At 38.5% G+C, this 25,630-nt stretch overlaps 1 protein-coding gene across 9 annotated transcripts; it reads right to left on the reverse strand.

Moving 5' to 3' along the window:
• Positions 1–742: 742 nt before the first annotated feature.
• On the reverse strand, positions 743–19,899 carry LOC126871969 (zinc finger protein 48). 9 transcript variants are annotated; one of them, XM_050631387.1, is made up of 9 exons: positions 19,588–19,899; positions 12,519–12,673; positions 11,583–11,765; positions 9,946–10,256; positions 8,513–8,815; positions 8,250–8,437; positions 7,529–7,840; positions 4,933–5,037; positions 743–3,360 (listed from the first exon to the last, which is right to left on the reverse strand). In XM_050631387.1, exons 2-9 carry the CDS (start codon positions 12,616–12,618, stop codon positions 2,529–2,531), a joined length of 2,334 nt encoding a protein of 777 aa, XP_050487344.1. In that variant the 5' UTR covers positions 12,619–12,673; positions 19,588–19,899; the 3' UTR covers positions 743–2,528. The 9 variants fall into 9 exon arrangements, with proteins under 9 accessions (XP_050487344.1, XP_050487340.1, XP_050487339.1 ...); XM_050631383.1 differs by lacking the exon at positions 19,588–19,899 and adding exons at positions 12,791–12,961; positions 18,611–19,538 and having other exon boundaries at positions 8,250–8,815; XM_050631382.1 differs by lacking the exon at positions 19,588–19,899 and adding exons at positions 12,791–12,961; positions 18,540–19,538 and having other exon boundaries at positions 8,250–8,815.
• Positions 19,900–25,630: the final 5,731 nt, after the last annotated feature.

A 25,630-nucleotide genomic window follows, 5' to 3' on the forward strand; every position in this document is an offset into this window, starting at 1 on the left:
TGCGCCTGATCGTTACTAAATACCTTTACAAAGACTTCCGTCTGCTATGCGCTCTTTGCAGTTACCTTTACCGTGAAATTTGCAACTTGAAAAGTTTCGCGAACTTTTTATTCGATAAAGCAAAAAGAGGAACTATTCGAGAAATTACGATTTACGAACTCATCTGACGAAGTTTAGTTATTTACGTTGTAAATTGCTCACAGCTCTCGCAGCTTCGACTTTACTTTCAGTTTATTAAGTTTCTCGGGCTCTCTTCCGCATAAAGACTTAAGTTTTCTGGACGATACTCAACAGCCGTTCTTCCTCGCATGTATTAAAAATTTTGAATCAAGTTTCTAACATTGTTGATGGAAGCCGGAAGTCTTCCGTTGGAGCGAAGTAAAAAATTCCTGTTTCTAAAAAAGTTAAAATGAAGTTACGCGAGTTGATGTTACGCGGTCCACGTTTCAGAAAAAGTTTCACAATATATTTTTTGCGTTGCTGACAAGTTTAGGAGAAAAATAAGCATAGATTGTGTGAAACTTCGCGCGAAAAACCGGAAATCGATCGGCTGTGACGATTTTGGCGACGTCTACCGGCACATTTTCGAGCCAAGTTTCTCTTACGCTGCTAATATCAACATTCGATACGGTTTCTTTTATAAGAGAAACAGACACGTATTTTCTTCGTAAAAGACAAACTGCACGAATGCAACATGGGACGATAACTATGCCTTGTAGTTTTGAGAAATAAAGTGTACACCTTCTGTGACCTCAACATATTTTATTTTACTTCACATACGATTATAATCTTTTCAATGGAAATAATTTCGCTTAGAACATCTCTCGAATCTCATGGAATTTTAATCAACGTATTGCAGCAATTAATTTAGTACGAAACAAAAAGTTCGAAAATCATTTTTACAATAATAAACGATCAATAATACCACATAAATGAAGATTAGAACATTAAAGTTAATGATCTGAAAGACACGATTTTGGATCACTATAAAAGAAATGAAATTAAATCCTTTTCCATTTGTGCTCGTATGCTTAAATGGAGGGGAGTGTGAAATGAAAAGCCAGAAATCACAGAATCTCAGAGAAATAACAGATAAGGTGGATGTTCTCTGAGAGTCTACAGTTGCCTGGGCTTCTCACGTCCCCTGCTTAAGTACAATAGATATAATATATTTCATGTAATAACGTAAACAAGATGTTTTTGTACAAATATCCCTTATATAAATATGGTGCTTGTCTGACGGCTAGGCACAAATTTCGTGACTTGCGTGTCTCAATCATTTTTTCTTTCGCCTTTTTTTTTGATATTTTCTATTTTTTCTTTTTTTTTTTTTTTTGACTAGACACAGCCCCACCGTAAGTATATTTTAGGCTAGCAAAGTCGACTGATCAGTAAACGAAAATAATCACGTAATTACAGAGACGGACGATGGACATACGCACAAGACATCGATTAGGGACGATCATCCAACATTAATATCGTTTCAATTTGCATTCTTTTTTTTCATCTTTTTTATCTGTTATCTTTTCTGAAAAATATGGTCTTCGCGACGTTCGTCATAGGCAATCTAAAGTCCAATGCGGATGAATGTGCTTACAAGGATAAAAACTCGAGTGTCAAGGTACTTTCGATTAGTTCTTTCTTATGCGCTAAATGTTTCGCTGTTTCAATTTCTTAGAATCATCGTCCCGTCCAGAAAAGGTTTAATTGAGAGCAGAAAGGCTCCTTTATCGTTTTATCCCTACAACCTCGACAAAATTCTTTTCTATCTAAAATTGTTTCGTTGGCTATGAGAAAGTTTCCGCATCTATCGCCGTAGTTCATCGACCAAACATGGACCGTTCGTTTCAAATCGATCAATACCCTCAAACTTCATACGAGATGTGGTCCGAAATCTTGATTAGGAACACCAATAATTTCTCAAAAACGGACGTTCGCTTCACAGCATCCGATATTATCCTCCGAACAAGACGAAGGCTACGGATTTCTTAACCAATACGATACAAATACCCTGAATCCGGAAGCTAAAGTTTAAAGCGATGAATATCGAAAGGTACCAGCTCTTTTCGTCAAATATTTTCTCTCGCGAGATCGATAACTTTGTAATAAGAATATCCTCTTGTAATAATATAATATATTATAATATAATATAATATAATATAATATAATATAATATAATATAATATAATATAATATAATATAATATAATATAATATAATATAATATAGTAATATAAAGGATAATATATAATATTATCCTTAGAAATAAGAATAAGTAGAATATTACGATTAAGTACAATGACAATAGAACAAATCAAATCCTAGTAATAATTTTCTGAAAAGTCCTCTCTGTAGGACCTCCGAACACAACGTCTTACAAAAACATTTCCGCCTGTCATAGTAAAGAGATATCTTTATTACAAAATTAATTTGTTAAAAGGAGAAGATACTGATCGAAAAACAGCTTTCTAGATTCGCATTTCGAGATCCATCTACACGATCGTCTGTCGTTGCCTTTCTTATCGAGTGTTATCTGTCGTATTCGTATCCAGGGTTGGTGAACACCGTCGCCTTCAACGTGATGGAGGGCGGTTGTGACAACGAACTGTTCCTAGCTACCCAATTGCTTATAATTTCATTCCTTCTGTGCCTCCATAGTTTATGGAGAATGAGAGAGACTTTGGTGTGGTACGCTGAACAAATTGATCCCCTGGCAAGTGCATCTTTGGGGCATTGACGACACTTGAGCAAATTTCTTCTGTTCTGTTGATTTCGATACCTAGCTTTCATATCTATCAAGGTGATAGCCCTGGATGGACACTTCTTTACAGGACTGGATGTCGTTTCTTCTAGTTTCTTGTCCTGGTTCTCCCCCTCAGAACAAGTTGAGTCCTCGTCATCGAACTCCTGGACCCCTGTCACCTTTCTGGGCTGTCTCTGCTTCCTCGGTCGCCTCTCGTGCGGTTTGCTCTGGATGTTTCTTAGCCAAGGAAACTCATACGGCTCCGTGGCTGACTGTCCCTTGCTCGCTTCGGGAACGGCTCGGTAGCTGTGCGCAAAATCACGATTAAGTAAAGTAGAAGTAGAGTCACGACTGGAACAACCGGTGCACGGTTCGTCGTGTACATGACGGTTGTCGTGTTGCTCGACGTTCGACGAGTATACGGCGTAAAACGAAACGAGGTCGCGTCTCAGTATCTCGGTTTCATGGTGATCGACGATCTGGTTGGCGTCGTGTTGACGATGGCGACGACGATGGTCGTGGTCGCGGCCGTGCTCGTGCCAGCTCGACCGCCTCTCCTCCTCCAAGGTCGGGTACGCCATTGTCGCTGCAGTTGCAGGGGAGTTTACCATCTCGTGGCTGCAACCACCGCGGCACTGTTCCATAAGTTACGTTCGCGTCATTTTTCTACCAACGAACGAGCGCTCGTCGACCGTGCGACGAGAAGGCAAGAAACATTTTTCTTTTCTTTTTTGGTTTTTTTTTGTTGTTGCTTTGTTTATTTATTTTTTAAAGAAGAAAAGTATAAGAGACAGTGACAACGAGAGAAGAACAGACAACGAAAGTGAAGCACGGGAACGTGCACGACACCGCGTGTCCTGGCGACACCGAAAGCAAACAAACGAAGCGTGCACACGGCGCGAAAGAAAAAAACTAAAAAATGACGCTGCAACGTAACAGAAAATGGAGAGGTAGGAGGGCGGGCGAAATGGTGAAGAGCAGTTTCAGTGGCAGATTGTAATCTTTTTGTTCAAAATCGATCTATAAATTTTACAAACGACTTTTGTTTAGCAGACAATAGTTGTTGAGAGATGGTCTACCCTTTTGAAATTCGTAGGAATTTATGTTGCAGAACGATTCAATCTACCACTGAATAACGTCGACCTGGTACAATGGGCGAATATAGAACGTAATATAAAAAAAAAGCAAGCGCAGGAATGGCACTCGCAACTTACGAGCACACACGACGTCGCTAATGTTCGTTTAGGTATTTATTAGTAAAAGTACTTTAAGGCGTTAAACGACAAACTTTAATTTGCTACAAATTCGATTTCCACTGTCAGAATATGTATTGGGTAGATTAAACGAATTACTTGATATCTAGTTCTCAACTGAGCACTCTGGCACAATTGAATTAATATATTATTAGTGACATTATACGAGTCACAAATTATCTGACTATCCTATTTGATAAAAGATTATAAGACTGTAAAGGAGATCTACAATTTTTAGCTTGGAAATTTGGATTGATTATTGTGCGAGAAGTATCCTGATATCTTTGGTCATGGGTAACTACGGCGATCTATCTTTAATTTGGACCACGTAGTTCAACAAAAAACTCTGTACGAATGACTGGAAAACCGAATCGATAAAGTCCATAATGTAAAAATGTATATTTAATATCAAAATGTACGTATTTTATGTTTTATCAATTTAAAAAAGGTGGTGTATAATTAGGTTTCTGTATACTTCAATTATTCTCGTTATATAAAACATAGAATTCAATGCAAAATTCAATCTTCCCAAAATTAAATAACATAACCCAAACTAAAATAAATTACTATCTATAGCCTAATAATACCGATCTTGCAAATAATAATATAGCTGATAATATCGAAATTACAAATTCCAACAGTGGACATCAAATCTACATTTCTCTCTAAAGATTCAGATATTAGCTAATAGAAACTGGCGTAAAATCTCGTTGTAAAGATTCATGCTATTCGACATACAGATTCCCGATTAAAAAACATCAAAAACTAGCATGTTTTGTCTGTCGTACGGGACAAACGAGCAAACGAATTCGAATTTACGAGCGGAGTTAGCTTCGCCGATCTCTGTGCGCCAACGAGCGAATCACGGACGGGCAAAAACAAAAACGAATAAAATAGCTTAGGAGCGTGGGAATCAGAAGGTTAGCGAGATGCTTACCCGAGTATCGTTGTCGGTGGTATCACAGTGGTAGCAGGTGCGATGGCTGGAGCTGGAGCTGGAAAAACTGGTGGACCAGGTGGTGGCCGTCCTCCTCCTGCGGGACTGTAAATTCGATAATTAACCATGTATAAAGCACATATTACAGCGAATTGCAATATTATTATTCAATGAATAAATCGTAATACGATCATAATTTCAAAATGTAAGCCAAGTGAAACAAACAATTATGCGATCCAACAACGTTGTGCAGAAACTTACGAGAGCCTTTGAACACTTTTAGAAACATTTTATGAATATATTATGTACGTTAAGCGAAACAATTTGAAATTTCATAAACATTATAACGACACCTAACGAGTATAATTATATATAGGTAACGTTTGCAACAAATCTGAAAATGTGCATCAGATTAATTTCTACTGGTGCGCGAAAGCTTTTCGTTTGCAGTTATCTTCCATAGAAAAATAAAATAACAACCAATCCTCCAAAACACTACTCATTTTTAACCACATCATTTTTTAGTCGATATAATCGAACAATTATGGGAAATATTTAAATACTTTCGTGAACCACTGTTCATCGATTGAATAGAAGGAGGTGCAGTAATAAACTGCTGGACGAAAATGATTAATGACGAGAGTTTGCACCAAAACGTGGTATAATATACGAAACCAGCGGCGAACAGATACGGATAAACAAAATTCACATCTTTCCTCTTCAGCGATCGGTCGAATCCCAATTAATTCGTAACTCATCGTGATCGATATATACGTAATACTTTTCTCTAATTTCTGTTAGCGGAACGGTTTTGTGTAAAGATGGCTAACGAACTAGAGAAACGGGGCAGGGAATCGAAGTTTAAATCCGGCTCGACCGCTCGTTACACACTTGCTTTCCCACGGGACGCGACCGGAAAAGTAACGAGAGCGCGGATTAATCGCGTCCGATCGGCTTCCAATTAAATCGTTTTAATGAATTTCCCGGTTCTCGTGTGTCGTGGCAAAACCTCTAAACTAAACAGACCAGCGCACTGCGGTTCGATGAGTTTTACAGGGCGGAAGATGCACGAGAAACCGTCCGATCCGGATTCGTTTAACAGCGCGTGAAGAAAAATGTTGCGCGAATTTTCGAAGTTCGGATCGAATCGTGTGAATCGCGTTTTCGTATGGTTCGACACGACTTTCTGGGCGATTGGAACCAAACGAGTTGGAAGATGAAGCAAAGAATGAGTTTGCAGAGCAGTATGTCGAATTTATATATTGTAGAGATTATGTGAAATTCTTTAAGTGTGCCTGTAATAAGAATGTTGTTCAGGACGATTATTGAAAATATAATTGATACGTGTGAATAATTTCCTGAAATATGTAAATACGCTCTACGTCTTACAATTATAAAACCATAGCAAATTTTCAACTCTACGAGGATACAGTGCAGCAAAATCTGTGATACTAGAAGTATGCAAAGTCGAATAGTCAAATTTGTAAATCGCTATCGTTACTATTTCATTTATATAATATCTTTTTCCAGTGAGTATAATCTATCCTTTTTGGGAAGAAAAAGATACATTGTTTCTCATAATCAAGTTTTTAGGTGATTTTGTAGTCATAAGATGCAACGTAGATCGTCCACATATAAAGTCTTAGTCAATTGAAGAATTTCACTGATATGAATGGTTATCAAGTAAATCCAAGTCATATTTCAAATCAATTAAATATCACAGATCAATTAACAGGTTCGTCGCCACGTCGCACATATTCGTGTGACGGGTATACTTCCGTGGGGGCCCCGTCACCAACGTATGGTGACGCTCTTCTTGTTCGAGTTCGTCGCCCAGCGTGTTTCGGCTATGTTTCCTGCGGGACCCAAATCCGACTGTGGCTTCCTCAATATTCGAACTCGATGAAATTCTATTTATAATTTTTTTTCTAAAATTCACTACTTCGTCATCACTATTCTCCTCACTTTCAAATATATTTTCACACTGTTTACTGAACATTCTCGACTAAATCGAAGATCTGAGATATCTGCCATGAGATCCCTCGGAATACTCTAACTGGAAAGTTTATCGCTTTCTCCATTTCAGAACTAAATATATTTGTCGGAGATGAAAGGACATCGGGATTTCCCGTCTGGAATGTTGGGAAAGACCCCAATACCCTAGTCCAGACTTTTACTATAGCTACACTTAAGTAATAAAAATAAGAAATAGTTTTAATGTTCCAATCTGGCTTTATGACTATGTGTTCGGGCTCGAAGTGCCATAGAGGGTCACTGGACGTAGCCACGGTCGGATTTGGGCCCCGCAGGAAACATAGCTGAAACACACTGGGCGACGAACGTGTTAAATAGATGTACTTCTATAACATTCTAAAAATGTTTCCTTCTTAATTATCCATTTTATCAACATATCTCAGCACCTATCCAACAACTCAAAATCAACAACTTTTCTCGCAAATCATCCTTCATACTTTTCTAATCCATTATCTCTCATAAACAAATCTCGATTACTGCATCACACGGATAACGGTTAACACAATTAGGACATCAATTACTGCATAATACGTTAACGAAACAGATAGAAACACATTCTTACTGCAAAGGTTGTTGATGGCGATTAGTAGGCGGTGGTGTAGCTTGAGTAGTAGAGGTCGCGGGTGCGTTAGCACTGCTGACTCGATGTACATGCAGCTGGTGCATCTGTAATTGGGCCGCATCTTCGCCAAGGAAAGAGCACCTTGAGCATTGCCGTCTGTTGTGCACCTTGAGCACGTGGGTGGCTAGGCGTTCGGCACGCGCCGCTTTATACTCGCAAAGTGTGCATGCAAACGGCTTCAAATGTGTGTTTAGATGCCGTTTCAAACACCAGTTGTCCACACCGCTCCAGGAACAGTAGCAGCAAGTGTACCTAAAATCGATGACTGTGTTAATCGGTTGTTAAGTCAGCCTATTGATTCGAACGAAACAATCTATTCACCTGAGCTCTACAGGAAATTACTCCAGCCATTAATAAGAACAACAAATTTCTTATATTACATAATCAATAAAAATGAACGATTTCTAGCCACAATTTTAAAAGAGTATTCTTCTATCATTGATAAGAATGCGTTATATTATTTAAAACGAATAATCTTTAGTGTCAATTCCAAGAGAAAATATATTGACAAGAAGAATTATCCTATTAAAAGACGAAAAACTTTAGGCTGCATTTAAGAAATAAAGTCCTTCAATTATTAGGAAAATCTTTAATTATTTATTTTTCTTGTCCAACTCCTATATGTACTATAAAATCATCAAATTTTCCAAAGAAATCTCACCTTCGTTCCTGAGCACCTTTAGAGCTTCCCTTAAGATGGCTCTTGCTGTTACATCCACCATTCTGTACTCTTCTTCCAGTGGCGCAGTTCGCTGCATCAGGTTGCATAATACCCGGAGCAGGCATCGATGTTCCTTGATAAATTCCTCCCGCGTTAGTAGCTGCATTATTGCCAGTATTCGGCTGCAACTGGTAATTTTTGTTATTATTAAATCCTGACGAGTAATTTGTGTGCTGTTGCTGCGGTTGGCCATTCGTATTCACATTTCCGGTATTCGCGGTTCCTGCTTCTTGTTGGAGAGGCTTTGGTGGACTGGATCCAGCTGGTCTGCGTATCCTTGATAACTCGTAACCGTGCTCGCGATGCATCCTTAAGAAATGCTTTTTCACATGATCAGCGCGGTTGAATGGTTTGTAACAGATATAGCAATGGAACGGTTTTTCCTCCCGGTGGATATTTTCGTGTCGTGTGTACAGATCGCGGCGATCCGTTCCATAAGGACAATATGGACAGCTATACCGCTTCACGCTCGGTGTCACTGTCACTGAAGACATCGTGGTGGTGTTCTGTGGAATTAATAAAATTTGAACACTACTTGTTAATTAACTGAGTTACTATCGGGTCGAGAGAAGATTTCATCTTATCGTCAAGACAATGGATTTTAGATATGTAATTTTTGCAGTCGCTAGAATTAAGCAGACACTTCTTTAAAAAATTAATATTATTTGCTGAAACTTTCGAAAACTTAATTACTGACACGCAACTGTAAACAGAATCACTGTAGTGGTACCGGCAGTTTTTCATGAATATCTCGGAAACTAAGTGAGTCCACCCCTCGCGTGTATAGAGAAAAGTTGTCAGAATATAGTCATTTATGCATAATATACAATACATTTTGGTACATGTCAACCTTTTATATCTCATCCCGGAATATAGAATATTATCGGAGTAAATATAATTTAGAATTCTATAGGATTGTATAGACTGTAAGATATTTAACACTAAACCTACCGACACTTCGTGTATACCTATCCTTACCGTGTGCGGTCAAAATGATCGGTGATTAAAGAAGTAATAGTTTTTATGATTTAACTTAGATAATGGTTAATTTATCACTAAATGTATATAAAATGATGAACTTTCATAAAATTTCGTTCAAATTTACTTTTGTTTAATTTCAATTATAGACTTAAATGGAATTATACTTTTATTTATATAGAGATATATCTTATTCAACTTCGCTGCATTTTTTACAAATTATCTTATTATCAAATGTACATTTGCCGCATAAATATTTCCCGCATCTTAAACAAATTTGACCTTAAGGTAGCCTTTTCTTTGTACTGATTGCATTTATTTTAAGAATAACTAAAATATTTTGTCGAACAGTCAAAATGACCGCTCATGGTAGGTAAGGCAGAGTACAAATTTTTCTCAGAAAATAAAAGAGTAAACTAAAAGTAAATACCGAAAAATATATTGTATTGTATGTTTTAGGAAAAGTAAAAAATTATGAAGCGATATGATAAAGTTTAAATATGGTTTAGTTTGTGTAGAAATTCGAGAGCGGTCAATTTGACCGCCACTGGTATGTTTAATATTAATTGTGTTACAGAAAAATTTTACGTGATAGAAATAAACTATGCTCACTCATTTGACTTCAAGGATTTGAGAATAACCATGAACAGAGACATACCTGATGCAAATGTTGTGGTGCAGGAGCTGATGGTAATTCTTGTAACAGAAAGGTGGAGGTGACAGGTAAGAGTGCTGCAGGCACTGTTTGCGTTTCCTGAGTTCTCCTGGATGGTGGTGCCACACGTTCTACTCGTTCACGCAGCCTTTCCAGGTAGGAAATCACATCCTCCACTTTTAATTCTTCGGACTGTCGATAATCCTGTGAGGGCGAATGGTGTCTGTTTCTGCTATCGTCTCCAAGAATCCTTGACGAGTGAAGTTCCATGAAATGTTCAGCTACATCCCGTGGTCCACCTCCCATCAAATCACCTGGAGAAATAACGTCATTCGTAAATTTATCCGTTAGTCCAGAATATCGGCCTAGCCAATGAATGACCTGATCTGGTAAAAGTAACTCCAGAAACTTTTTGTTTCTTTAATTTATGGTAATAAACTTCTGTAAAATATATCTATGCCTTTATTACTTCAATTTGCACAGAAGATACGATAGTATACACCCTTTGATAGTATCGCGAAACTTCGTCAAACACCGTCAAACACCGTCAAACACCGTCAAACACCGTCAAACACCGTCAAACACCGTCAAACACCGTCAAACACCAATCAACTGTTTTCAAATATCGTCAAACGTTGTAAAACGTCTTCAAACGTTGTAAGCGTCTTCAAGCGTCGTCAAACTGTTAAACGGCGTCGAAGGCGACGATCACTCACGAACTCAAACTCCGTAATGAACGGACGTTGAACCACCCGGAAAGCCATAAGCCCAAGAAAATGGGCAAAAGACGGTAAGACGGGGGGAGGGAGGGTCAGTACTATTCACGAGAAACTTTCCATTTGCAAGGGACAGTCACGAAATCCGTAACTCAGGTATTACTAAGGAAACATAGTACGTCATATAGTGTTCGTATTGGAGAAGGAACCAAATATCCCCATAAACAGCGAATTGCGTTCACGCATTGTTTATACAGGGTGGTTGGTAACTGGTGATAGAAGCGGAAAGTACAAGCGGTGGTACAATAAACATTTTTCGTTTGAGGCTTTGTTTTCGAGAAAATCAACTTTGAATGTTCGCTCAGTACGCGTGCACTTTATCACGTCTCGTTATAACGGATCTCACTATAGATCATTGTCTCGATGGAAAAATTAAAAAAAAAATTTTTATTCTATATTTTCGACTTCTTTTTTAGCGTAGAATCACCCCCTTTCCTCTTGTACCACTAGTTACCAACCACCCTGTATATTGAACTCTGTGTCGATTTGTGTATCTAGCCGTGCCGTCGTGCTCGGTGACCTATTATATCACCACATAGCGTTACATGTTTTTATATAGCTCATGTTGTCCTCGATAACCGACGTCATTCTAATAATTAGACAAATAAAGAAATGAATTGTATTGATGACTATAAATTATTACGAATTCTATAATGTTCATAATATTTATGAGTCCCTAACTCTATTAATAACTAATATGTATGGGGAGGAATATCTAAAATCTATAAATCAAATTTATCAAATAACCTATATCCCCTCTAGTATTTTTAAAAAAATTTTATTTTATGTTTTATATCTAAGATAAGACAGTTTAAACAGAAGTGGTGCAATTTTTTAAAATTTTACTAGATGTATTATACGAACCGCATTCGTAGCACCTCCATGTTGCTTTTCCAGCGTGATAAGCAGCAATACGACTTCCATCGGTGCCTTTCAAAGGCTCCTCTTCGCAGGTCCAGTTTCCATCATCACTATCGGTCCCGTTTCCGGTATCCTCTTCGGTCTTGTACGATACAGAAGTTTCGAACTCGTTCTGAACGCTTGAGGCTATGATAAACGAAGATAATAAGCTACATTCCCTTTTGCTATTTTATTTTACAGAATACCAAAGCATCTTTTGTTTTCTGCGGGAGCATCATTACGTTTTATGGATTTAAATATTAAAATATAAAATAACGATCTCGATGCACCGAAGCAAAAAAGCGTGCTACGTTTGAAGTATTTATGGTACCCCGCTGGGGGTAGCCACCTACATGATAATCAAACAGCCAAAACAATTCTACCAAATGTTCAAATTGGACAAATTGTGAATGTAAACAACTAAAAAAAAAAAAAACGTTTGAAGTATACCGTAATCCTCCAGAAATATTTATCTTGCTTCAATTAATATTGCAATACTTGCAATTACTCCTTACTTTCATGAACTTTTACTGCGATAGTATATTCAAACCGTTAAACTTGAATTTTAAAGGCACGCTTTAATATTTATACTCAATTTGAAAATTATTACCTCTTCTTTAAAATATGATACACGCCTCATTAATAAAAATATCGATTCCTTTACCGTAGTGATACATGTTAATCTAAACCCTTAATATAAACCTTTAAGCTTGAGAGAGTTTTCAAAGAGCATACTGTATAGTATTTCTAGTTTATTTGAAGACTTCTTTAAAATTTAAGTTTAAAATGCAGTACACAGTTCAATAAAAGATACTTAAAATTTTCTACCGCAGTAACACATACACAAGTTATTAAATCTATCATTTTAAAGAACACATAAATATCTTTAAATTCACTTACTTCTATGATCAGGATCTTCACCGTACAATTTTCTGGTTATTTCCTTAAACATATCTTCGTAGCAGTCGAGCCTGCTAATTCCTGCACCGCTACCCTCCATCTTCCCAGTCCCCGCCGGTCACCCCCTATCCTTGGAACAATAAACCTTCGCCTACCTGCGAACCGAAAGATGCCCGTAAGCCGGGTTGTAACTAATAATTCCTCTTCCAAATGTATTTTCCTCCCGAATTTTAAAAGGTTGGGTTCCTCCCTTTTCATACTTGGACATTTACAGACCCACCTTCACCCATCGTTATTGCTTTCGTGCTTTCTCTCCTGCCTTTCCTTTTTCGGTACTCGTTTAAAGATATGTCTTTTTTTAGAATCGCTCGCACAGTGATGTATCGACGAAGGGAGCTAATTGACTCATTGAAGCTTAATGAAATCTTGCCAAAGCGTTGCCCCTAATCGTCCACAAGATTTAATCTTTCCGCTGGCCGGCTTGAATGGCACATTTATATAGAGAACGGGAGTTTGTCGGTACTAAGTGCGATTCAAAGAAAACGGAGGAGATTGGTGATAATTTGCCGAATATTCTAGCGCGAGAATAACGAATATAGTTTTTTGAGATACTGTTCTGGATTTTGAACATCTGTAGGAATTATATTATCAAAAAAGAAAGAAAAGAAAAAAAGGAGAAAAAGAACTGAAAACTAAAGTTTGAATAGAGTTAATTTTTCTTGATGCTAAGTGGAGTCATATTATTGACTGTCTCTGTTTTATGAGGGGGGCCGAGAATGGTAAATGAAATGTCGTTTTCGCCGAGCGTTCAATTCTTCGGAAATTCTTAACGTCGAAACAGTTTGTAGAAGGAAAGATATATAACGCTAGAATTTGACGGTCGGATATTACGTTTCTACGTACAAACATACCCGGTCACTGCTTCTGAACTCTTCGACAAATTGGAAACGTGAGAATAAAAAGCTGCATTTCCTATTAAGTACGAAAATTACTTTCTGTTTAACGAACCATTTATTTGATAGTAATTTAAATCACAAATTGAAGAAACTTTGAATAAAAATCTCAACGATGATAAACAAATATTAATACTATAATTTCATACTGTGTAACAGAATTTAGTTTTGTATAGTGTAATCATTCTATATCATCGCCGTTAATGACCACAATTGTGAAGGTTGCAAAAAACAATTGCTGTGCGAATCTAGAGGACGATTTTGTTTTTAGAAGACGTGATCGCTTCCGCGTCATCGACTTTTCCCCTATCTTCTTATCTTGTATATATTCAGCTGCAACGCTGCCGACTAAAACATCTTATTCCCTAAAGCCGCCTTCTATCTTCGTGTACCTGAAAAATCGATTCACCCCGGTCAGAAAACGTTAAGAACAACTCGGGGTTCTCGGTGAAGCCGACCTGACGGGCGCTTAAGCCACGTACATACCTACGAAAATGCTTCGTAATGCAATCTCATCGGTTAACGTAATTGATGATCGATGTCTCATTCTACTGCGCTTTGATTTCTTATAACAAGTTTTTAGTTATGTACCTTCTGCTCTGTGGACGAAGAAAGAGTCACTGACAAGGAATCATTAGACTAAACCGCGTTCGCGCTTGATAAAAGTTTCATGTTGATTTGTATTTAAGATATTTGAATTTAAGATACACTATATTGACCATAGAAAGATAATAAAAAATAAATAAAAAGATATTGTTCAAAATTATACTTTCTATTCTATTCTATTTTATTTTCTCTGTATCTCTTTCTTGCTCCAGGAAGCAAAGAGTTTCGAATATTTAACTTAAAGAAAGGTTGTATGATATAGTAGTGATATTCATAAGTTTCACAGAAATCTTCCAGACTTTTGAAATCTTAGAACAGTAACAAATATTAGGAAAAATTCCAGAAAAATTCTACGATACTTATTAATGTCTCTATTATATTATACAAATCTTCTCTTAACTGAAATATTTGAAACTTTCCCAAGAGAAATACAAATCCAAAAGAAATAAATTAAAAAGTGAAATGTTCCTTTAAATTCGCGTATTACTCTCAGAGTATTAAAACTAAACATATAATTTTGCAACACGTTGTACAAAAATTAATAAGATTCTATCGTCTATCTTAGACATTTTTAATCACTTTGCCAACGTGTACTAGGCTTAAGGCAATCGCAGCGTTCGATCGTCAAGCGCAAACGAGGCAATGGCAACGTAATAGCAATTCCAAGCTGAAAGAGATTCTGGCCGCGTACGAACGTAAATACAGGGCTAATGTGTGCTAGGAAATCGCGGCTGGTGTTCCATCACGATGACAGGAACCGGTGGTGACGCGAAACTCTGTATCGGAAGCGTTAACGACTTCTCTCCCTGGAGGTAGACGCCGCGATGGAATTAGAATCGAGGCTGTTATGGCCCGTTTAGAAGCACTGATCGTCGTTACGGATCTTCAATTAAGGGCACTTTGAAATCAAGCATGCAGAATAATTATTTTATTCGCACTATACAAGCGTTTTGAAAACTGATGACTAGGCTGCAGAATATTTATGGATTTATGGGAAATTTGTAAATACAAATGCGTATAGAATGCGCATATTACACAGAAATATATGTTGTGAAATACTGAAAGTGCAATATGTAATAGACAAAATATTTTTCTGTCCAAGTTCGATCTTGTAAGTAATTTAAGTAAGGAAATACGAATTTCCATAAATATCGTAGTCTAGTGAAGAGACTGTGGGGAATGAATTTTACGATTCAACAATTTTCAAACGAATAGAATCTTCGTTTTTCACTTTCAAAGGATAATTTACCACGAAAAATGCGATCTTCCACGTGAAAGAATCTTTCACGTGTTTGCGCAACTTCCAGACGTTTTGAAACTAAACATTCTGACGTAATATTCCAGTAAACTTTTTAATCGCATATCTGTATTTAAAGAGCGGCGGATACTTAAGAGGCGCGTGAGAGAATATTGTTTGTCAAATTCCGAAAGATAATTTACGAGGAAAAATGGAATTCTTCACGTGATAGAATTTTTAATGTTCTCACCAATCGTTGAATGGTTCTACGAAGATAAATGAAAAATTCTGAGGAAAGGCCACGAAGTTAAATACTCTGGTAAATTGTTTAATGCCTGTTCTCTTCATTTTCCGAATGTTTTCAGAAAGTAAGAAACCCTCGAGAGTTTGAGCATGTTGGAAAAGCACTCGGCAGGTCGTGATGTCCTTTGAAAGCGAACCACAATGAATAAAAAAGGATCGAGGAGCAATTGCGAACGTGCTTCGAGGATCTCGAGAAACTGGATCGAAGTTAAGACCACTTTACAATTTGCTGAAGCGTGAGCAGTCTTAACTCTTCTTCCCGGTGTATCTCGAGGGGATGAAAGGAGAATGAAAAATCCGCCTTCGTGTTATCGGCTGCTAAATATTCATGAACCGGGAAATCTTTCGCCTTTGAACCGAGTTACAATTTAGAAGGCTGACTAAAAAGAGTTATCGATTTTCACTTAGAAGTGAAACAAGAGTGAAACCTGCCGTCTCGAACTCATTCACGCGATACCAAGGAACAACACTTCCTTTTCGCCCCATTAACGAGCGCGTTTCCCATTCGTGTCTTTCTTCTTTGAAAAACAGCTGATCAAAGGATAAGAATTCCTTCGAAATAAATGAAAAATATGGAAAGAAAAAAGACAAATTAAATTTTAAATCGGAGGCATTCGAAATAAATGCAAAATAAAAAGAGAGAGAAGAAAGATGGAAATTAAATTGAATTATAAAAATAAAAGATGAAAAAGGAAATGAAAATGAAATTTTTAAGAATCCTTTGCCCTGTTTAATGAAATTGCAAACCTTCTAAATTTACATTGAATTTGTAGATACGAACTATTATAAATCTAAGATTTGGAAAAATTGCATTAATAAATCGTAAAAGCTTAAAATTCTATTAACGAATTGTAAAAGTTCAAAATTGTATTCGTTTCTATGCGAGATCTAATATTGTACTAAATAGCGCGTAGAATCCTTAAAACGTAACAAGAAGAATCAAATGGACAACAATAATTTATTGGACATAAAAATTATTAGCTTGGCTATACTCGAAAACGTGAAACAAAAGAGCAGAATGTAATAAACACGGCCGATGCCAATTCCATTTACTACCCTTCAAACACAAGGGAAGGTCTGATCGTCGCAAGGGATCCTTGAAACTAATCGAGCATAAAGACGAGCAGTTCTTCATCGAGCCCTATTGTGAATAATGAAATCCACAACGTCACGAACAGCTCCTCCAATCTTATAGAACACATTGAAAACGCTTTTGAACGATATAATCACGCTGAGATTCCCATAGCACGTTAATTATTCTAAGTAGGAATCTTCGTAGAAGTCCTATGCCACTCTAACTGGCACGGAGAAGGAAAAACTCATCAGCCACATGGTTTACCGAAAGCAAAACTGTTCTAACAGAGGTATTCAGACATTCAACAGACCTCTTTTCTCCCCAATGCAAACAGCTAAACGGCTAGCACCTACTGTTCCCAAGTTTTCGATTTTCCAGTGTCTATTTAAGTGCATACATTAAACGTAGAATTAGTCGAAACTGAATTTGTAATTCAGGTTGAAACCATTTTACGTTTATTAAGAATTAAAAATTTCCTTAACTTTAAGCAAATTTCAACATCGAATCTCAACATCGATATTTCTCATAATACGTTAAATTTAACGATTCTAAAATTAACATTAAACACGTATGTAAAATTGAATTACACATCAAAGATTGAGACTTATATCTGGTCTTCGATTATTAAAAATCATTTTATTGCTTCAAAATATGATCTTACTTATCACAAAATAATGAACCTTCGAACAATAAATAAAGATTGTATTATCAGTTGGGATCGAAACTACCCTTTGAGTATAAAAAGTTATTCCATTGCTCTTTAAAACTATACTATAAAAATTATATTATACCGTAATCACAATTAACCCAACAATTCCTAAAGATAAACTCCGTCATTAACGGAAGAACGATCTCCAATTAATAGCCCCACCCCATAATCGTCCAGAGCGCGAATAAATTACCCATTGCCGAGATCCTAGCGCTTGGAAGCAACGCATTCCAGAAGCAACAAAATCAATCCGTGAGCAACGCGTAACGCGGCTCATTAACCGGCCAATCGACTCTGGAGGGAGTGAGTGCCCTGTCAATCGAACTGGATCCTACCCTGTTAGAGCATAGATCGATCGATTTCGATCTCCGCGGCGATGTAACTCGCTTTTAGGGGATGCAGCGTCCGGAAAGAGGAAGAAGGAGCCTGGTCGCGTATTGATCGAGCCACGGTTGCTGCCGCGTGAAAACTAGGGGGAGAAACAGAGAGGAAGAGATGAGCAGAACAGAGAAAGACAGGGTGCCTCTGGAAACCCCAAGCGACGGTACCATACATACTCACACACAGATCATACAGTACACATACACACATACGTATACATACGTACGAAATATGTACACATGCATGCTACTCATACATTATGTACACGTGTATAAGAACGCATACTATTCAGTGTATCTCGGTATACGTATTATAAAGGGGTGGTGGCGAGAACGATCGCGCTGTGTGGAAGGGGTTAGACCGGCGACGAATAAATCAATATTCCCCTCCGGAACGATCGAGGACATGTCCCGAAGGCGACAGATGGCGAGGGTGCCTTGATTCGTGTTCTGCGCCGGTTGAGCACCACTGTCTCCGAAGAAAACCTAAGCTTGGTGGGGAGATGCGGGTGGGTAGAGCATAGGGAGCTGTCGTATATACAACGAGGAACGTTCGAGGGAACGAAGAGCGGAAGAAACGAAAGAAGAGAAAAAGGTTCAGAGGGAGAGAAACGGCATTGGGGAGTGCTGCGATGGAATAAGACAGAGATATGCAAGAGTGGGGAGATTGTCGAATGGTGGGAGTGAAAAGTAGTGGGGGTAGAGAAGGCGCGCGCAGTGTGCCATTCAAATTCATCCGGAAATTATTACCGACTAACCAAGGACGGCGAGCGGGTCTTGGCGTCGGCGCGCGCGCGTGCAACTCCTCCATGCGTACAGGCATACATACGGCGACACACAGGCATTTATAAATATATAGCGGTGTCTGTATAGCACTGTGGAAGATACAGTAGCCGCGCAGGGACACATAGCAACGAAGCGTAGGTGATTTCCCATTACGATCGAAGAAATTCTACTGGTTCGGTTCTGGTCGCCGTGAGAACATTTCTCGGTGGCCATTGCGTTTCTTCCGCCTCTGGTAGGCCGATCGAAGGCGCGCACACACGTCGAGCGAGCACGCGAGTAATCGTCGCGATCCGGCGAGCGATACACGCACACGCGACGCATATCGTCTCGCTGTTCTCTTCTCGAGTTCACTCGTACGCGTACCGCGCACCATGATACTAGCGTTAACCACTCGCACGCGAGCCGGCGTTTTCTTCTTTAGAGCGCGTTTTTTCTTAAAGTTGGATCGTGTTAGAATACACCACACACTCGGATAAAGTGTTCGAGCTACCTACACGAGGACAGGGTCGCTATCTTCTCGGCGGCCACGCGTGTAACGTCGTTCCGCGATGCCCACGATACATGCTTCCTCTCTGGACGCCTGTTCCGCGTCACACTCTTCAAGTCACTCTGTCACTCTCGCTCTCCGATCGATCGCGGCTGGTTCGTACGTTGGTCCGTCCACTCGTTTGATTCGATTCCTCGTAGCACGAGCACAGTACGCACGTTACATACTGATAGAATCGAGGGTCACGCCGTGTACAGTTCAACTCGAGAAAAGTTCTAACTGACACGATGAAAAATCATGAAGAATCGAAGTCCAGGAGTTGTCGATCTCGGTGAGAGTGAAACGAGCGGTAGAAAGAAGGACGGAACGAAAGGAGGAGAGAAAGACGCAGAATGGGGGGGCCTAGAGAGTGTAAGGGAAAAATTGAAGCGCGCGCGAACGAGTTCGCCCGTATGAGAGGAAGAAGAAGAAGAAGACGACGACGGATAACGAAGGTGATGGTGAAGATATGATACGTGTTATAGAGTACTCACTGGATGTTGTTGCGGTGTGACGAGAACCAGCCTTGCCCAGGATGGAAATTCGTTGTTCGAGGAAACGTTGTGCTGGTTCGGTTGCAGGTTGTTTCCTCGACGGCAGTCGGGTGGCGAGTGGGTGGGCAGGCGGGGTGGCAGGCGGACAGAAGTGGGTGGTGCGGGTGGGTTGGGAGCTAGCGGCGTGTGGGTGGTGGGAGTGGGGTGAGGGAACCCAATACCACCCTCCTCGCCCATTCAATCCTGCAGTATTAGGGGGAGCAGTCGAGCCTGTTCCCTCCCCTCCCTCCCTCCCTTCCTCCCACCCTCTTCGTCACTCTCTCTCTTTCTGTCTTTCTCACTCAGCACATATCCAGCACAGGCAGAGAAACGTCTAGGACGACGAGGATGATGTCGGAGTCGACGACGGATCGTTGTACGCGTGTTGGTGCATACTCTCGACGCTGTATGGAGGTGTTCACGCATGTGTGCGTGCCTCTGTGGTCGCAGTGCCTCACAGTGTCGGCCTGTCTCTTCCTTCTTCGCTACACTCACACGCACGCACGCATACTAAGAACCGAAGCGAACCTCCCTACACGTGTTCACAACGAAGCAGTCAGCCGGTCGAGGGGCGGATTCGCTGGGGTGGGAGGAGAATTTACGGAGGCCCTTCCGAGGTCCTTGTCGAGAAAACCATTACTTGGAAGGGTCTGGAACATTGGGTCTCATGCAGGTCCGTATTTTCGAAACGACAGAGGGTCCGTTGAATTGAGAAAGTTGCAGGAGAAGGGTGACGGAAGTTGCTTGCCGGATGCTCGTATCCTTGGAACGAGGGTGCTCTGCTCGCTTTCGTATGGGTTGTGGAAGGCTCGTATCGTTTCCGGATGGATATCGTGAAAAAATTTTGGCAGAACCCATCTTTTAATTAGAAGAAAGATTCCGTAATTTGCAGCAGGGTAGAAAGGTCGTGGGTGGATGATAGAGCAGATTTGTTCAGATTGGAAATGATTATTTTTAACAATGAGGAAAGAGAATGACTATAATAGAAGTGAAACTGTGGAATTCGTTCCGCTATAAATACTATTTTTTGAGATAGCTTTTATAAGAAATATAGGTAAATTAAAGGTTACAGGGTGGAAGATCGAAGCACCGAGCGTAAAGCGTGAATCGGAGCGGCTAAGTTTTTAGGAGCTTTCTATTAATAGAAAAATTCGATACCGATAGGATCAATTTCTCCATAGAGTCTTTAGAATTTACCTCGTCTCCGATTTTTCTCTGAATTTTGTAATATAAAATACATCACACTATATATGTTTCCTGCTTCCTATTGAAAATTCTACATTACTCCAATAATAAGTGAAGTTATAATAGAAGTTGATGTAAGAAGGCTACTGATTTGCAATAAACATATAAACGAATTTCAATCAATTTGAAATTCTGATTTTCACTTTGAAATACTGGTTATAGTTTTAAAAATGAACAGGATCGGAAGTCACGTATTGTTCTCTGGTTAAAATTAGTTTGTTGTATAATTCTGTGTAATGTCGAGAGAAGCGATATCGGAAACCAGTAAATTACAGTAATCTGCGTTATCGACGAAAATCGAAGAGCTATGCGATGGTACAGACACAGTATAAGATAATCCGTAAACTTAACATATTATGAAACTTCACATGTTCTGAAATACCGATCGACCAAAAGTACATAGGTTTTGTTATACCACAGACGAAGTATGGAATAGATGTGAATTACAATGCTTTTTCGTGTCCCAAGTTCTGAAGATCACCTAACCAGGCATACCATTTTCGTGTCACATGCGACGTTATCGATTCAGTGGAGTGCTGGCACACACGAGATAGTACCACAGACGACATGTAGAATAGACGTAACATACAATGCTTTTTCGTGTTACGTTTTGGGGGTCACCCAGCCCCTTTATCATTTTCGTGTCACATGCGACATTATCGATTCAGTACATAGTAATGTTTTGAATTAAAACTACATAAAGCCTTGTACATATGACATTAGAGTAGAATAATCGCAGCGAATTATAGAATTCTATACTTCCACAATATTCTAGAAAATTCTTATACACTATAAAAATAATAAGATACTGTATACTGTACACACATTACGTACATTACATGCAATGATGCTTAAAATTAATGATGCAACTTAAAGCTAAGACTTAAAACTAAAGCTCAAAACTAAGGATTAAAACGAAGACTTAAAATTAATACTTTCAACTTAGACTAATACTTAGAATTTAATACTTTGTCCCTCGTCGTCTCTCACTAGTCATGCCAAAATAAGGCATAAATTTAACTTAATAAAAATCTTAGAACCAAAACCTACCTAAACAAGAATATATTAGATCGTAGCCATACTGGTAGCCTTTCGGATCAAGGACTATAACTTGGAGCGAAATTTAAAAACTGAAAGTACAAACATTTTGTTAAATCGATTGTTTTGTTTGATAATTTGATATTTAAGAGGATTAAATGAAGGAGCTTCTAACTTTTGTCTCCAAGTTAGACAACATATCTTTGTACAAAAGGCACGCATAATAAACTTAGCCCAGATATATTCATCTTAAAATTAATTAAAGCTGTAGCGTGCATCCCACGACATCCTGCGATATCACACGGCTTTCCACGACAGGTGCTTGTAATTTATTAAGATTATATGTTTTATGATTAACTAAAACTAGACGCATGCATTCCACGTTGGCTGTGTAGCTGAAAGTTGGAACTAAGTTTTAAATATAAAACTCAGAAATAAATATACACCACTTACCATCTCCCACAGGAAGATTACACAGACGTTCACAAACTTAAAAGTAAGTGTACATCATGCAACATCTATCTCCTACAAAACGATTAGAGAAATCGCTACCAATCGTAGATTATAGTCTACGATTTTATAATTAACTAAAACTAAGACGCAAGCATCCCACGATGTCCCTGCGATATCCCATGGCGTCCTATGACGAGTTGTTAGCCTAGTCTAGATCAGTCAAGGACTCTGCAACAAATTTTGGATAATCGATAGTCTAGAGTGCATTGCATTAGTATAGTTCTTAGCTTGGCATCGTTTTCCGAAGATTAATTAACGAATATGAAAACAATGTGAAGATTAATCTCTGGAAAACGATGCCAATTACCAGGTCTCGCCTATGTATCAGCCAACATTACGCATAAATTTCGACATTCAAGCTGTTAAGAAGAATGTCGAGCTTCGACTCTATTGTCCATGATTCTGCGTAAAGCGAGATAGATATTTCGTAATTCAAATTGTGAAGCACCTACCTCCCACGTAGCGTTAACATGAATTTTAACAAAATTAAAACAAAGCATGTTACAGCGCGCTACATTTATCTCCGATACAACGCTTACACATATCTTCGCAAATTTAAAATAAGGCACATGCCACGCTACATCGATTATCCCGCGCGACACTCACACGTATCTCTGCAGACATTGTACAATTATTTACAATCCTGCTGGCACCATTCAGTATTAAAGATACGTTGGTCTAACTTGGAACGAAGGAAAGGAAACGAAGCAACTGACACTATTCGCAATTTCGTGTCTTGCAAAAAGGAAATACCAATCGTTGTGCCAAACTCTAATACCCTGCTTTCGCAACACTAATACGTTTCAAAATATCGAAAAATTACCTGGCCTGAATTAACTGAACTTCCCTTAAAAACAGGAATGCGAACAGAACCGCGATCGGTCAAAGAATAAAATAAAAATCGATGAAATTTTGAGATTTCGAAAAAATTTCAGAGAAAGAAACGAAACGATCCCTCAAAAGAACCAACGAACCTACGCGACGTATTTCCGTGCACGTGAAAACCTTAAGTTCCTGTGGTTGGGAGATACCTAGAGTTGGGTGATACATCTCCAAGAGATATCTTTCAAATATTTTTCGATAAAGTATTACAAGTTGCTAGTTATTGAAGTGTGCGTAAGTGTGAACGGTAGAACTAGTGGGAGTTGAGCTCGTATCTGAGCTCAAATAAACATGTTTGAACATTGGACCCATCACCGAAGAAACCAAACTATGCGACTCACTAATCCTAGCACGCACGATTGAACGAAAAAATCTCGTTGCTTACGATTTCATTGCATTTGGTTTTTTTTTTATTATTTAATTTGTACTTTACAATTTGTCCAGCTGGACATTTGGTAAATTTGGCTTTGAGAAGAAACAGTAAAACATATTTGATTCTAAAGAAGTAGTGAGTATTGAAATTTTTCAATTACGATCTGAAGGTATTGGCAGAGGTTATAATATAGCTTCAAAGTTTTGTTTGAATAAACGGAGCTCGCTCAAACGTATAGTTCAAACGGATTTATAATCACAATCGTCATGACGCAACGTTGCAAATTGTAGAGGGCGTGAAAAACACTGAATTTTTTCGAGGTCGGTATTTCAGAACGTGAGACACGAAGTCCCATTTAATGTCACATGTATCCTGTCTCTAGTCAATGTATATTTATTTAATGTCTACGCTACGTCTCGTTTATCGTGGAGGATGTTTTCTCGTCGACTCTTTTGATTTTCTCTTTACAAAATTGATTTCTTCGGTGCTAGATGTCCGTAGCTTCGATTCGAAGGGATCCGCCCAACTTTATCACATCACCAACTTTACCAAGTTCCGGTCAATTTCCGTCAACGAAGAAGATTTCAATGGACGAACTCGATGAGCGCACAGTCCAAACTATTTTGAATTAACATTCGGAATTATTACTGTCAGTCAGACAAATTTATCAATGAAATAATACGTAAACTCGTTGTTTCATTTTTATTTCTTTAATAAAATAAATATTCTCATCAAAACCATCCCTTCGTATATATCGGTTCATCGCTTTTCTCCTAATTTAAATATTCTTAATTTTGATGCAACTATTTGGCCAAAAGCTTTTAGATTTTTAATGATGAAACATTTTATGTGCAGTTATGTAACGAACATACGTACATAGGATCGTGTAAATAAGCGGAAGGAAGGTTCACTCTAAGGAAGGTAAAGGCGCTTGTTCTCGCTCGAGAGAAGATACGTTGTGACATATAAGTATATGTAAATGCATGGGAAGATTATGACACACGTGTAACTTCCTTCACCAGTAAAGGAACGTATGAAATTGGGAAATCGATAGGGTTACGAGCGGAGTTCGCCAATTACGATTAAGAGGAGCTAAAAATAAATCTTTTATTGGACTTAGTTTCCCTTTTTAATTACAGTCAGCGATATTCGTGGAAAATTGTATTTGTCGAAAAGTAAGGAAAATTTAAAGTAACTGTGGTTGATTATTATTTCTAAGAATATGATGTACATAGAGTGGCAGCTTTCCTGGAAAGAAAATAAGAGAGGCGATAGATCGAAGCACGTTTTGAAAGAATGCAAGCGCAAAAGCGATAACACCAAGTACGCTTGGTCGACGTCAAACCTCGACGTCATCCTCCGTGGCACGTGGTATGCGTCATCGCTTATTATTCTCACGTAGATCACTCGCCTATTGTTGCGCGCGAACTACGGCACCTGTTACAACCATCGTTGTTAATCTACAAATACTTTCCCAATAACAACCTCATTAATTACCCAATAAATTAGACCAGAAGGAATAAATAATTAAACTTTAATAAACGAAAACACAATTCTTTTATGATTGTATAAAAAAGTCATATTAATCCTGGTGCGGTCTTTTAAATTTGTTATTATAGATACGTAGATCGTGCTGTCTGTTCATTAGAAATAATTTTAAATTTTAGGAGAATTTGTTAGAAATAACTTCAGTTTTGAAAAGAAACGTTCTCTCATTGAAAATAATCTTAAATCTGGAAAATGGACCTTGGAAACTGGAGAACCATATCAATAATAACTTGCTTGTACCTCCCTAAAAATTGATAAAAATTTTGTATCAAAGGTAAAAGAAAATTGCATAAAAAACTAGCCTAGAAACAATAGAAGGGTTAAAGTTGAATCTCGGAAGCCACCAAACCATCCATTCATGATCCTCACCTCATTATCTTTCCTTCCTTCAGTAAAATATAGGCA

The sequence above is a fragment of the Bombus huntii genome, chromosome 12 (assembly GCF_024542735.1).
Source record: "Bombus huntii isolate Logan2020A chromosome 12, iyBomHunt1.1, whole genome shotgun sequence".
Taxonomy (NCBI): Eukaryota; Metazoa; Arthropoda; class Insecta; order Hymenoptera; family Apidae; genus Bombus; species Bombus huntii.

Excerpts from the sequence above, each read along its gene's own strand:
- LOC126871969 (XM_050631380.1), bottom strand. The coding sequence starts at position 12,618 with ATGGAGGGTAGCGGTGCAGGAATTAGCAGGCTCGACTGCTACGAAGAT. Across the intron at positions 11,766-12,518 it reads TGAAGATCCTGATCATAGAA|CCTCAAGCGTTCAGAACGAG; the intron begins GTAAGTGAATTT and ends CGTTTATCATAG. Across the intron at positions 7,841-8,249 it reads AAAGGTGCTCAGGAACGAAG|GTACACTTGCTGCTACTGTT; the intron begins GTGAGATTTCTT and ends CATCGATTTTAG.